The 14794-nt window shown below is 48.4% G+C and overlaps 1 protein-coding gene across 1 annotated transcript in view; it reads right to left on the reverse strand.

The window, feature by feature from the left end:
• Positions 1-14794, reverse strand: part of TTC28 (tetratricopeptide repeat domain 28) — a 478850-nt gene that overhangs the window by 21739 nt on the left and 442317 nt on the right. The window contains exons 15-18 of the mRNA XM_038763228.1: positions 5208-5387; positions 3287-4007; positions 1924-2048; positions 47-278 (exon numbers count right to left, since the gene is read on the reverse strand). Of these exons, the coding sequence (XP_038619156.1) occupies positions 47-278; positions 1924-2048; positions 3287-4007; positions 5208-5387 (1258 nt within the window). The remainder of the gene's footprint in view (positions 1-46; positions 279-1923; positions 2049-3286; positions 4008-5207; positions 5388-14794) is intronic.

The raw sequence follows: 14794 nt of genomic DNA on the forward strand, positions 1-14794 counted from the left end.
CCCGCCGCCTCCCCTTCCCTCCCCACCCCTCCCAGAAGCCATTTACCTAGCAGGGACTGAATTGTGGTGCTGCACTGCTGGAGCCGTTCGCCGGGGTCTGAGGTGGGGAAGAACACGGCGGCGGGAAGGCCGCTGGTCGGTGGGTCCAGCCGGAAGCCCACAGCGGTGAGCAGGGCCTGCCAGCCTGGGATGCCTCCGACCTTGTTCTCCACGCTCTGCTGGGAGGTGTACATGGCGTTCCGCTGCCCGTTCTGGATTCGCTGCAGGGACTTCTCCACCTAAAGGATGGCGGGGGCAAGGAGAGTGACACATAGTGAGCGCGGCCCATGGGGCCGGAAAGCATCTGGAGAGAGCCTGAACCTTTTCCGGTTTTTAATCAGTGAGAGGTTCTGCTCCCGGCGGGGAGAAAGGCGAGGCCACGGTGGAAGCCCTCAGGTGGATTTTCCTCCTCTCCCCTGGGGCCCAGACACTGTACATCTCCATTCAGAGAAGCAGCGTGGCTCAGTGGAAAGAGCACGGGCTTTGGAGTCAGAGGTCATGGGTTCAAATCCCAGCTCTGCCGATTGTCAGCTGTGTGACTTTGGACAAGTCACTTAACTTCTCTGGGCCTCGGTGACCTCATCTGTAAAATGGGGATGAAGACTGTGAGCCCCCCGTGGGACAACCTGATCACCTTGTGACCTCCCCAGTGCTTAGAACAGTGCTTTGCACATAGTAAGCGCTTAATATATGCCATTATTATTATTATTCGGAAGCCACGCTGCCGGGTTGGGGCAGGACAGGGGACAAGGCCCTGGTTGAGTTTCTGGGTCGGTTGTGGTCCCCCCACCCCATCCTGTTTTTGGGTTTTCAAACTCATCTGGCACAATACCACACTCAGTGTAAACAGGAGCACCACCCTTCCTCTCTCACAAGCCTGTAACCGTGGCATTATCCTCGACTCCTCTCTCTCAGTCAACCCACATATTCAATCAATTACTAAATCCTGTCAGTTCAACCTTCACAACATAGCTAGAATCCGCCCTTTCCTCTTCATCCAAACTGCTACCACACTGATTCAGGCACTTATCCTCTCCTGCCTTGATTTCTGTACCACCCTTCTGGCTGACCTTCCAGCTTCTGTCTCTCCCCACTCCAGTCCATACTTCACTCTGCTGCCTAGATCATTATTCAACAAGCATAGTCAGGCCATGACTCCCCATTTCTCAAGAACTTCTAGTGGTTGCCCATCCACCTCCATATAAAACAGAAATGCCTCATCATTGGCTTTAAAGTACTCAATCACCTTGCTCCCTCCTACCTCACCTCACTATTCTACTACAACCCAGCCCACACACTTTGCTCCTCTAATGTTCTCGTTCTCACTTTACCTCAATCTCATCTATCTCATTACTGACCTTTTTGCCCACATTCTGCTTCTGGCCTGGAACACCCTCCCTCCTCATAGCCGACAGACACTTACTCTCCCCCACTTCAAAGTCTTATTGAAGGCACGTCTCCAAGAGGCCTTCCCTGACTAAGCCCTCCTTTCCTCATCTTCGAATCCCTTCTGTATTGCCCTGACTCGCTCCCTTTATTCATTCCCCCACCCCAGCCCCACAGAACTTATGCCCATATGTGTAATTTATTTATTTATATTAATGTCTGTCTCCCCTTCTAGACTGTAAGCTTGTCGTGGGCAGGGACTGTGTCTGTTTATTGTTGTATTGTACTCTCTCAAGTGCTTAGTACAGTACTCCGCACATGGTACGCGCTCAATAAATACGATCGACTGACCGACTCAGTTCAAGGACAGATCCTACTTTCTTCAATCCTCATTTATTTGGTTTTTCAAGGTTGGCCTCACAAAGGTGGTTTAAGTCCCCGAGCTCCACTCGGTGGTTGAGAGGCAGCCCAGGTCTCCTGGGGCTCCCCCTTCCTTACCAGATGTAGCAGCACTCGCAGGGCATCCCGAGCTCGTTCTGGGTGCTGGAGTATCTCCGTCAGGGCCTGCCCGATGAGGGAGGAAGGGCTGTTCAGCTTCACGTCACTCCCGATCAGCATGAAGCCTGGAGGGGTGGTGAGAAAGCCTCTTACATGTCCATCCTTGGGGCCAAAAAGGAGATGCCAACACCTTTGGTCCCTCTGTCCCAAACAAGGCAATGACCCTGGCTTGTCTTCACAGCTCAGCGATGCTTCCTATGCACTTCTATCTGTGACTTTTGGACACTGGATATTCGCCCCATCGCCAACTCCACATTGCTTATGTACATACCTTTATATGGAGACTGTAAGCTCACTGTGGACAGGGAATGTAGCTGTTATATTGTTATACTGTACTCTTCCAAGTGCTCAGTACAGTGATCTGCACATAATAAACACTCAAAAAATACAATTGACTGACTGACATCTTTAAATTATTTATCCTGAATGACTTTTTTTTAATATGCCTGTCTTCCCCCTCTAGACTGTAAATTCATTTTGGGCAGGAAACACATCTGCTAACTCTGAATTTTGCTCTCCCAAATGTTTAGTGCAGTGCTCTGAACATGATAAGTGCTCTACAAATATGCTTGCTTGATTGACAGAAGCCTGGGGAGCCCCAACCCATGGTCAATCAATCAGTCAATTGATGATATTTATTGTGCATCCTACAGATTAAGCACTTACTACAGCCCAGCTGAAGAAAGGGTTACCTTTTTGGGCCTTTCTAGGCTGAATGTGCAACCAGAGTGCAAGTAACCAACCTGAGTCAGGTTCCATCAGTGTCACTAGGAAATGGGCAGATTCTAGGACCTTTTTCCAACCTGGAACCTGTTTGCTGACACTGCTGACTGACTGGTCTCGGTTCCCGTACATTTGCATTGGGATGTAAATTTAAAATCATCACTCCTTGACGTGAGCAGGAAATGCGACTGCCTCTAAATGGGTCTTTCCCTTTCCCTCACAGTATCTTCAACTCCTTTTCTTTTTTGGGGGGGTATTTGTTAAGCACTTATAGTGTTCCAGGCACTGTTCTAAGCGCTAGGGTAGATACAAAGTAATCAGGTTGGACACTGTCTCTGTCCCACATAGGGCTCACAGTCTTAATCCCCATTTAACAGATTTAACTAAGGCCCAGAGAAGTGAAGTCTTGCCTAAAGTCCCACAGCAGACAAGCGGCAGGGCTGGGATTAGACCTCAGGCCCTTCTTCTGACTCCCAGACCTGGGCTCTAGATAGTTGGCAACGCTACTTCTCTGTTAAGAAACGAAAGAGCATCTGCTCAGGGAAGAGCAGGCAGTGTCCTGGGTGCCGGTTTCTCTTACCTGCCCAGTTGGAGGGATGGGAGAACTGCTTACTGCTCTGAACCACCTTCATGGCCTCCCCGAGGGCCCCGCTGACTTTCATCCCATTCAGCAGGGATGAATAGAAGGCGTGGACGAACATCTTGGAGGCGGCCACGGGAACGGGCCAGAGGGCCACCAGCACACACTGAGCCCCCGCGGCCAGGAAGGCCCGGGTCAAGCCCACGACCCCGTCGGCAGTGACCCTGCCGCCGGCCTCGTGGTAGGAGCCCAGAACCACTATCTTCACGGGCAGCCGCAGGTCCAAGACGTCGGCGGCCGTGAGCAGGAACTCCTGCAGTGGGGGACAGTCAGAGATGCTCTCTGCGTCGCTCGCGTCGTCCTGCATCCGGAGGGACTCCGGGATGGTGTAGGGATTCCCGAAAGAGCTCTTGCTTCCGGCCGGGGTGCCCTCCGCGTTGGGCGTCAGGACCAAGGCCGACAGCTTCCAGGAGATGTGGGTGGCGAAGTGGACGCACTCGGCCCGGCTAAGGGCGCTCATGACCCTCTCTTTGGTGGCCACGGCCCCGACCAGGGGCTGACAGCCCAGCAGCTCCGACACCATGTATGTCTCCTCTTCCGCTGAGGGCATCGGCCCCCACAGCCACCTGTCCATCACCGCCGAAGGGAGCTTTGGGTTGCCTATGACGGCCGCCATGGAGGTAGAGCTGGAGTAGGTGGCCACATTCTTCCTCTGGTGAGGCTAGGAGGGGAAGATCGGGACAGCAGTTAGCCTCTGGAGTCTGGGGTCGGTCTTCTCTTATGTGTTTCGCCACCAGTCTTGCCTCTGCTAGAACGTATTCAAGACGGACCGGGCTCTGAGTCGGCCTGAAGAAACCAACTGGGTTCCATTTCCTATTCCGGAGGCCTCTCCAGTTTGGCTTTCCAGCAACCGGTCTCGTTCTGGCCCCTCCCTGCCCCGTTCTTTGATATAATAGCGTGGCTGACTGCTGGAAAACTATGCTTAATAATCTTCTTCTGATAAGAAAAGCATCAATCCTACTTCTTGTTCCCAAGGAATGGATCTCTTCAGGGGAAAAAACAGTAGGGGACAATCCCCAGGCTCTTTACTACTGTGATGATGATCGTGGTGTAGCTGAGTGGGAATGAGTGGGGATGTAGCTTAATAATGAAGCACATGCTTTGCGTGTATGTGGTCCCGGATATTCTCATTTTCCTCTGGACACTTGAAATTCGCCCCACCCCTGACCCTTATGTACATCTCTTAAAACTCTATATTATAAATGACTTATTTATTGTACATGACTTACTTATTCTTACTAATGTTTGTTTTCCTCCGCTAGGCTGTAAGCTCGTTACGGGCAGGGAACATCTCTGCTAATTCTGTTATACTGTCCTCTCCCAAGCGCTTTGTTCAGTGCTCTGCACCTAGTGAGCGCTCAATACATACAACTGATTGGGGTCAGCATCAGGTCTTGCTATTTCCAAAGGTTCTTTCCACAGAATATGGCACGTCTGTGTACGACATACTATCTACTGGACATCGATTGGTTTAAATTTATGTTCTGAACCTAACGTTCATGGCGCTTGAGGGCACCAGGGATTTAGGGTTAAAAGCAGAGTTATCCTTTCCCCTATGTTTTCAATTAGATCGGACACATGATGGGCATTCCAATGAGAGGGTTCTAAAGATAATGGGGTCAGGGAGGCCTGTGGAGCTCTTCCAGAAGAATGCCGGCATTTGAGGCAACCACGGAAGTTCAGTGGTTGGAAGAGCCAAAGAGGAATCAACTCTTTCCTCCTTCAGGCAGGACCACGCCCAGCCCACCCAGGACACCTGAGAACAACCCTTGACATCAGAAGATCATGGTCCCCCAAGAAATACTGAGAAAGAAGATACGCCAGGCCAACGTCCTTCTCAACGCAGCCATGGGAGCATTACCTTGGAATTGGGGTTCAGGGACTGGATGGAGGGCACGGCGATGAGGGTGAAACGCTCGTAGAGGTACTCATTGGAGGAACTTCCTTTCAGGAGAGCAAAAGGGATGAGGTAAAGTTCTCCCTCCAGAACCAGTATCAGCTGCCGGTGCCTCCCCACAGGGCCACTGGAATGCATCAAACCCTATAGGGTAAAAAGGGAAAGCACAGAGACGTCTCAATGCACAGCCATTTTAGAATTTGCAGGGGATACCAGAAAGGAACACGGATCATAGCAGTCCGACGCTCAGCTGGTGTGTCCCCTGTCCGGTACAGATCTGACACCAGGCACTCTGCCAAGTGCTTAGTAGAGTGCTCTGTATACGGTAAGCATTCAATAGATACGACTGACTGACGGCAGTGCGACAGTTTGATTTCCAGCCCTTGATCTCCCTTCACCTCGGCTTCCCCACAGAAATCCACTGCTCTGAAGAGGCGCTTGCGTTTACTGGCTCCTGGGAGGGGAACACAAACGTTCTGGAGCAAGTAGCGGGGTGGGGTGGGGGGGTTTACTGATTTCCCCAGGAAACAATCCAGGTTTGGGTGGAGTTCTGTGACATGAGAAGCAGTGTGGCCTAATGGATAGAGCATGGGCCTGGGAGTCAGAAGGACCTGGGTTCAAATCCCAGCTCCTCTGCTTGCCTGCTGGTTGACCTTGGGCAACTCAATTCACTTCTCTGTGCCGCAGTTACCTCATCTGTAAAATGGGGATTAACACTGTGAGCCCCCACATGTGATATGGACTGTGTCCATCTGGTTATCCTGTATCTCTCCCAGTGCTTAATACAGCACCTGGAACACAGTAAACGCTTAACAAATACCATTAAAAAAATCACCTGTGACTCAGTTCCATCATCTGTCAAATGGAAATTAAGACTGGGAGCCCCACATGGGACATGGGCTAGGTCCAACCTGATTAGTTTGTAGCATGGCTTAGTGGAAAGAGCACGGGCTTGGGAATCAGAAGATGTAGGTTCTAATCCCAGCTCCGCCACCTGTCTGCTGTGTGGCCTTGGGCAAGCCACTTAACTTCTGTGTACCTCAGTTACCTCACCTGTAAAATGAGGATTAAGACTGTGAGCCCCACGTGGGACAACTTGATTACCTTGTATCTACCCCAGTGCTTAGAACACTGCTTGGCACTTAGTAAGTGCTTAACAAATACCACTTAAATAATATTTTTTTGAGAAGCAGCATGGCGTAGTGGATAGAGCACAGGCCTGGGAATCAGAAGGATGTAAATTCTAATCCTGGCTCCGCCACTAGTCTGTTGTGTGACCTTGGGCAATTCACTTGACTTCTCTGTGCCTCAATTACCTCATCTGCAAAAGCCCATGTGAGAAAGGGACTGTGTCCAACCCGATTTGCTTGTATCTGCCCCAGTGCTTAGTATTGTGCCTGGCACACAGTAAGTGATTAACAAATACCACAATTATTATTATTACCCCAGTGCATGATACAGTGCTTGGCACATAGTAAGCACTTAGCCAATAAATACCATTAGAAAAAAAACTGTGGCGCATGAGGTCATTATGTCATGCTGCGGGCTGGCCGTAACACACCTAATGCTGTGTGCAACTGGATCAATCAATCAATCGTATTTATTGAGCGCTTACTGTGTGCAGAGCACTGTACTAAGCGCTTGGGAAGTACAAGTTAGCAAAATATAGAGACAGTCCCTACCCAACAGTGGGCTCACAGTCTAGAACGGATGGATGTCTGGAATGTACGTTTTGGCTGGTACTCTGAAAGATGGGAGCCCCACTGGAAACGGAAGGTCCTCCCCTAGACTCTGGACCCACTCTGTGCATGCCGCTATTTTCCTCACACCCTCTGGTGAGTGTGATGGAGCCCTTTGGTGGTGGCAGCCTGTCCGTGGTCCAAATGTTCCTACCCTCAACTCCACGCCATTTCATCTTCACCTCTGTATTTCTATTTACCACTCCCAGTGGGTGCTCTGCCAGCCCTGATCTCGTACCCTAGAAAGAGCCTTGTCTCCTGGGGAGCACCATGCGTGTCTGCTGTTCTGGGTGGGCACAGATCTCCTGAGGCCTTCTGGTTGAATCCCAGGACAATAGTGCCAATGCCCCACTGGTGGAAGTGGCCCTGAGTGTGGGCTGGTATATCCAGGAAGGGAAAACCAACTGCCCAAATACAAGATGGAGAAGCAAGCGGCTATGTGTGATTACAGCAGGAAAATATCTCGGGGTCCAAGAAGACGAAAAGCTAAATGCAATTCAAGAATGCATTCCTGAGGCTCCAAAACTGAGTGTGCTTTTGGAAAAGCCCAGAAGAAAAAATGAAGGAACTCTAAGGAAATCCTCCTGCTGTCTTGGCTCTTTGAAGACCGAGAATTTCTCGAGAGCAGTTTGCCAGTATGGATACAGTAAAAATATCAATATAGGGAAAATAGCAATAACCGTATAAGTGGGTTATACACAAAGTCACCATTAAGACAAAGGATTTGACATACAGAAATGAATACAATGGTGGTAAATGGCCACTTCTCATGGGTAGAGAGAATCAAACAGGAGCAAACCCATAGGGGAGAAAGTGATACGGCCTTAATAGAAACGCTCTGGGCATGTTACTCCCCTCCTCAAAAATCTCCAGTGGCTACCAATCAACCTATGCATCAGGCAAAAACTCCTCACTCTCGGCTTCAAGGCTCTCCATCACCTTGTCCCCTCCTACCTCACCTCCCTTCTTTCCTTCTACAGCCCAGCCTGCACCCTCTGCTCCTCTGCCGCTAACCTCCTCACTGTGCCTCATGCTCGCCTGTCCCGCCTTCGACCCCCGGCCCACATCCTACCCCTGGCCTGGAATGCCCTCCCTCTGAACATCTGCCAAGCTAGCTCTCTTCCTCCCTTCAAAGCCCTACTGAGAGCTCACCTCCTCCAGGAGGCCTTCCCAGACTGAGCCCCCTTCTTCCTCTCCCCCTCCTCCCCCTCCCCATCCCCCATGCCCTACCTCCTTCCCCTCCCCACAGCACCTGTATATATGTTTGTACACATTTGTTACTCTATTTATTTTACTTGTACATATTTACTATTCTATTTATTTTATTTTGTTAATATGTTTTGTTTTGTTTTTTGTCTGTCTCCCCCTTCTAGACTGTGAGCCTGCTGCTGGGTAGGGACTGTCTCTATATGTTGCCAACTTGTACTTCCCAAGCGCTTAGTACAGTGCTCTGCACACAGTAAGTGCTCAATAAATACGATTGAATGAATGAATGAATGAACAAAGCAACAAGGCTTTCAAATGCTGGTTTTCACTTCAAACTGTGTGTGTGTGTGGGTGTGTGTATGGGGGCAGAGAAGGACCCCAAAAAGGAGATTTTCTTCTAAAAGGAGGTGGAAAATGGTCACTGGTCTCTGGTTATTTTCTCCTTGCAGCTCTTTAGATCACAGTGCTCCTGGATAAGGGAGAGAAAGCCAGGGTCAGTCGCTCTGACACTCGGCTGCCTCGGGAGTCTTTCCTGAGGAAAATGTCTGCTCCATTTTGACATATTGTTTACAAGCACCGACGACTCCTTGAGGGAGCTCTCCCTCAGCCAACAGACGGCAGTCCACCAGGCAACGTGCTCTGCAGCTAAATATACCCGCCACGGTTCCACGTCACTTTCTTAGTGAAGACTGAGTTGACAAGTGGTAGCTTCCCACCAGGGAAGTTGTTGTCTCCAGAAACATTTTTTTTTTAATATATTTCACTTGACTTATGGCTCTAGGAGCCACGCTGAAGGCACCCTAATGAGACTATCTAAACCGAAGTGACATATGCCTAGTAGAATTTCCAGTTCGTATGGAAAACCCCTAGGGTTTCATATTTTTTCAAGCTCACTCCGTAGGAGAGAAACACAAATAAAGAGATTAGCAGCTGATTTGCATTTCATGTGCCTGCAAGATCCATTTTCGAGAAAGGGTTGAAACCAAACGAATGCGCTCACGTGAGACCAGGAGGGAAGGGGGTTTGGGGACGAGGGTTGGGAAAGCGGTACTCCGCCTCCCTCCAAGTCCCTCAGCCCATTCAAAGGCTTCTGCTTCTCCCTGGGAAGTGCTGTTTGGAGTGAAGGAGATGGTGATCCCGTCAGCCCCGGTGACCGGAAAACAGCCGCTCCAGCCATCCCTTACTGTTCGATCATACACTCCTGGTGGGCGGGGATTGTGTCTCCTTTGTCTATTGTACTTGTTCACGGGCTTACTACAGTGTTCGGCTTGAAGTAGGTGCTCAATAAATACTTCTGATGGCTGGATCCCTTGTGTGAAAGGTCAAACAAGACCACAGTGATGAGCTGCCCGCAACTGGAAGGGGATTCTGGGCCTTATATCCACTGCCCATCTATCCTGTGCTAATTCCAGACTCTGAGCTGCAGCCAGGATGAGATTCCAAGCAGCAGGTCTTCAAGCCTCCATATTTTCTTTCTACTGTGGCTGCTGTCCAAGCCTGACTCTGAAAACTCCTTTAGGACGCATAGCACTGCGAACCATGGATAATAGCTTAGAAGTGGTCTGTTCCGCTCTTTGTTGCTCTAAATGATGCTCCACTTTTGAAAGGTGAACTGGGTCTGAGCAGATCCATTCCCCTATTCCTCTTGGGTGAAATGATTTCCTCTCCGATCAGGATTTGGATCTGCATAATTCTTTGAAATCCATCGAGGGAAATATCCAGGCAGAAAGTCACTTTGGGGACTCTGAACTACAAACCCAACCTCGGTCTCTCAAGTCAATCATACTTATTGAGCATTTACTGCATGCAGAGCACTGTACTAAGCACTTGGGAGAGTACAATTCAACAATAAACAGACACAGTCCAAGTAGATCTTACAATCCAGAGGTCCCAAAGCTTAATGGCACATCTTTCCAGAAAGAGCTCAGGAACCAGATTACAGACGTCAGTCCCACAGCACTTACGTACATTTCCCCTATCTGCAATTTATCTGAATGCCTGTCTTCTTCTGTAGACCCTAAGCTCCTTGTGAGCAGGGATCGGGGCTACCACCTCTGTTGTATATTCCCATGTGCTTAGTATAATGCTATGTGCACAGTAAGTACTCAACTGACTGACTGATAGGCTTGAAGTAGCTTGTCCTGAGCTGAGGGAGCCTTGTGATAATCACCTGTGTGCCGGGAATGTACAAACTCTGCTGTATTGTACTCTCCCAAAGGCTTAGTACAGTGCTCTGCACATGGTAACTGCTCAGTAAACACCATGGATGGATGGATTTGCAAACAGGAAGAGATCAGTAAATACCACTGACTGATTGATTGACTGACTGACAAGAACATCCTGTGGGAGGGGAAAGTTGAAGGGAGCCGCCCCTACTGGAAGTGAATGTGTCTACGCATAGCGATGGAAGCAAGGTGGCAGATCAAAGTCCTCTTTCTCCCATAACAAGCCGACAATTACACCTTGAGAAACCCTGGTCTGTATCAAGAAGTGGCCCTGGCTAGCTTGGCTGACCACAGGCCTCTGGGGTCTGAAGAAGGGCACCCTCCGAAGCGAACTTGACATGGGTTCGTCTGGCTTGTTTCAGTGATGCTAACGGTCTGTCTGCCCATTATGACGTTTTCAGTCAGCGTCACTTCTCAGTCCTGGAACCAGTTCAGAGAAGCAGCTCGGCCTAATGGATAGAGCCCGGGCCTGGGAGCCAGAAGGTCACGGGATCTAATCCCGGCTCTGTCATTTGTCAGCTGTGTGACCTTGTGCAAGTCACTTCACTTCTCTGTGCCTCGGTTACCTCATCTGTAAAATTGGGATTGAGGCTGTGAGCCCCACATGGGACAGGGACTGTGTCCAACTGATTTGCTTGTATCTAATCCAGCACTTAGTACAGTGCCTGGCACATATACCATAATACCATAATTATTATTATCATTCTACCCTGAATTCTCGACTGGGGACCGTTCTGCACCTCTGCTCCCCCCCCCCCCCCCCACCATCTTCAGCACCCCACCACAGATAAATAATAATTATGGTACTTGTTAAGCACTTCCTATGGGCCAAACACTGTTCTAAGTGCTGGGATGTGAGGGCAGGAGGAGGAATGGGCTTGAAATATTCCTGTGCTTGGGGGGGCAGAAATCCTTGGCTCTTGCCAGGGATTGGGAGCCAATGTGCTCATGCCCAGATCTGGGCCCTGTCCACCATGCCACTGCCCCTTGCAAAGGTGTCATCAGGGCTTTTTCCTTATCCATGTCCCTCCATATGACACCTCCATAGGTGGTCTCCTCGACTCTGCCAATGAACCCCACTGCACCAGAAACAGAGGACACCCCAGATGAAAACTGACAAAGTGGGCATGATTCCAGCCACCTTACAAAGACCTAAGTTCTCTTAGTCAACATCTTTGTGCCTGACGAAGAATCTGGAAGGTGAAGGGTTTCTCAGCTGTACCTGACTTTCACATTTTTTAAATAGTAAAGTGCAAGCTCATAGTGGGCAGATATCCCAGCATATGCTCAGGTAACAGAATTTCAAGACACGGGACTTTGGAGGAAATAATAAAATTGCGACTGAATTTAAACTAAACAAATTAGCCAAAGCTAGGTAACTCCTGAATAAAATCAGAGTGATAGGACTCAGCACTGGACCAGAGCCCAACTAAACCTCAAGAAGGACTAAAAGCAAACCACTCAGCACGCCTGACCCAGTTGAGAACACCATTGACAAGCTGTTTATCTCTTGGGAAATATCACAATTATTTTAAGAACCCTCACCAGCAGTTTCTGTGTTAGACAGACAGCTTGCCAGTAATCACCTTCATTTTTCCTCGTGCTAATCACTTTGGAAAATGCTTGCTGTCCTTGGATGGCATTAGTCCTCAGTTAAACACTGCTACAGATGTCTCAATCAGAAAAAAGAAAAAACAATCAGGCAGCCTGGTGAGTTTTTTCTGCTTCTGTGCCAAGCTACCTTGTTCTTCTCTCTGAAATCTGAGGCCTGGCACCGTATGAACACAGGAAGTCAAACTCTACAGTCTAATTTGAGAGCACAAGGAAACTGGCATTGGGATGCTGGTTGGGGCAGTTTGATTCCTTTATTAATGAGCTGGATGAAAAAAACTGAACCCGTGCTCATTTGGTTTCCAGGCCTGTTCAACTGGGCAGGGTGGCTAACAGTTTTAGCTTTGGGAATTAAATTCTAAATGGCCTGGCACATGAGAAAAGCGCAGCAATGAAAACAGGGTGATATTCAGTTAAGAAGAGTATAACACTGGATCTGTAGGGATCAAAGAACACCACCGGCCACAGGAGGTGGGGGACAACTGGCTAGAGCCAAGTACTGAAGAAAAAGAGCTGGGGGGGTCAAAGTCGATCACCAGTTGAATATGAATCAGCAATGTAGTGATGTTATTAATGATACGGTTCTATAAAGTCTTGGGATGTAAAGTCATTTCTGCTATTACATCTGCTATGGGGGAATAGGGAATTAGCCTAGTGAAACTCATTGCACAATGAAGGGCCTCTGCCATTTCAAGTAGTTCTAGAATCAAGTGAAAACCCCATTATCAGTCCTTTTTTTAGCACTGATAAGGGAACCAACTGAAAGCATTTAAAAATTCACTGTTTATCAATCAATCAGTGGTATTTATTGAGCATTTACTGTATGTAGAGCACTCTACTAAGCCCTTGGGAGAGCACAGTAGGAAGACATCACCCTGTCCACAGAGAGCTTATGGTCTAGTCATCCCACCAGCCTCCCTTAGCACTCACATACACATCTGTTTTTTTTATTCTATTTACTTGGTGATATTTTTGCTTGCTTTTGCAGTGACCACTTGACTCTGTTTTGCTTCTTCTTTTCACTGTGAATATAGTTGATGGTCCTCCCTGACTAAACCCTCTTTTCCTTTTCTTCAACTCCCTTCTGCTTCACCCTGACTCACTCCCTTTATTCATTCTCCCTCCCAGCACCACAGCATTTATGTACATATCTGTCATTTATTTATTTTTATTAGTGTCTGTCTACCCCACTAGACTGTAAGCTCACTGTGGGCTTGTGTCTGTTTATTGTTATATCATACTCTCCCAAGTGCTTAGTACAGTGCTCTGCACACAGTAAGTACTCAAAAATATGACTGACTGACTGACTGATGACTGTCTGCCACCCCCATTAGATTCTAAACTCCTCCATGGCAGGGACACTATCTTCTACTTTTACTATATTCTCCTAAGACTCGTTTGGTGTTCTGCATACAGCTGGTGTTTAATAAACACCAAGGGGTAAATGCTTCAGTTAATTAATTGAAACCACAAATGTAGGACAGGCAAGCTAGCTCTAGTACAAACAATTAATCAATCAGTGGCATTTACTGAGCCTTAACTGTATGCAGAGAACTATACTAAACGCTTGGGAAAGTACAATAGAGTAAATAGGATCGATGTTTGCCCTCATGCAGCTTACAACCTAAGGGAAGTCCTTTATAATAATAATTATGGTATTTGTTAAGCGCTTACTATGTGCCAAGCACTGTTCTAAATTCTGGGGTAGATACAAGGTAATCAGGTTGTCCCACGTGGGGCTCACAGTCTTAAACCCCATTTTTCTGATGGGCTAACTGGGGCACAGAAAAGTAAAGTGACTTGCCCAAGGTCACACAGTAGACAAGTGGCAGAGCTGGGATTAGAACCCATGTTCTCTGATTCCCAAGACCATGCTCTTTCCACTAAACCACACTACTTCTCTCAGTGAAACTGTTGGGGTGAGGTACTCCCAACGTCTTTAGTAAGAGCATATTAGAATTAGCAGACAGTCCTGCTGTCAAAGAGCTTGCAATCTAGCAGGGGAAGCAAACTGTATAGTGCTCTGCACACAGCATTTAAGAGATAAAGTTGATTGAATAAGCTTGATTGTTTAAAATAAAGTACGAGTAGGAGGAAGCAACAGAGTTTGCCAATATGTGCAGGAGTGCTAGGGGCAAAAGACTGAAGGGTAGAGGGGACTGAATACCTGAGTTCTGGAGTGGTAGTCGGCGTGGGGGGGAGGGAGGAACAGGATGGGGGGAATGAGAGACTAATCAGGGAAGGCCTCCTGGAGGAGATGTGAAGGGCTTTGAAGATGGGGAAAGCAGTGGTCTCCTAGATGAGAAGGGGGAAGAATTCCAGGCAGGAGGGAGGGAGCCACAGTGTCCAAACAAACATGTCAAACTACAGCCAAAACTCTAATGAGGGTCAAAATTCTGAGGGTAATCACTGAATGACTAATTTGAATTCCAGGCAATGACTGAGGCATACGTTACTTTTCTTCATGCAGCTGTGGTAGGTTTTAATCAGCGAGGCCAACAGCAGTGGTAACTCAACTCCTTTCAAGCGGACAAAACACTTGGTAACATTCCTAATGTGGCATTTTTTCCCATTGATTTAATTTTTTCTGATGGCTGATGTGCAAGTCTATACTGTGCCCTTCTTAGAGATAAACAGAAGTGCCGTTTTCCTCCTGACAGCAAAGGACAGCATGTCTCAGAGAAGCGGCCAAGACTGAAGTTCTCCCTTAAGCAAAAATTAAATCAAACCGTGGGGTAATGCTGCCCTGAGGTAAACTATTACTCTCTCC

The sequence above is a fragment of the Tachyglossus aculeatus genome, chromosome 21 (assembly GCF_015852505.1).
Source record: "Tachyglossus aculeatus isolate mTacAcu1 chromosome 21, mTacAcu1.pri, whole genome shotgun sequence".
NCBI classification, from domain to species: Eukaryota; Metazoa; Chordata; class Mammalia; order Monotremata; family Tachyglossidae; genus Tachyglossus; species Tachyglossus aculeatus.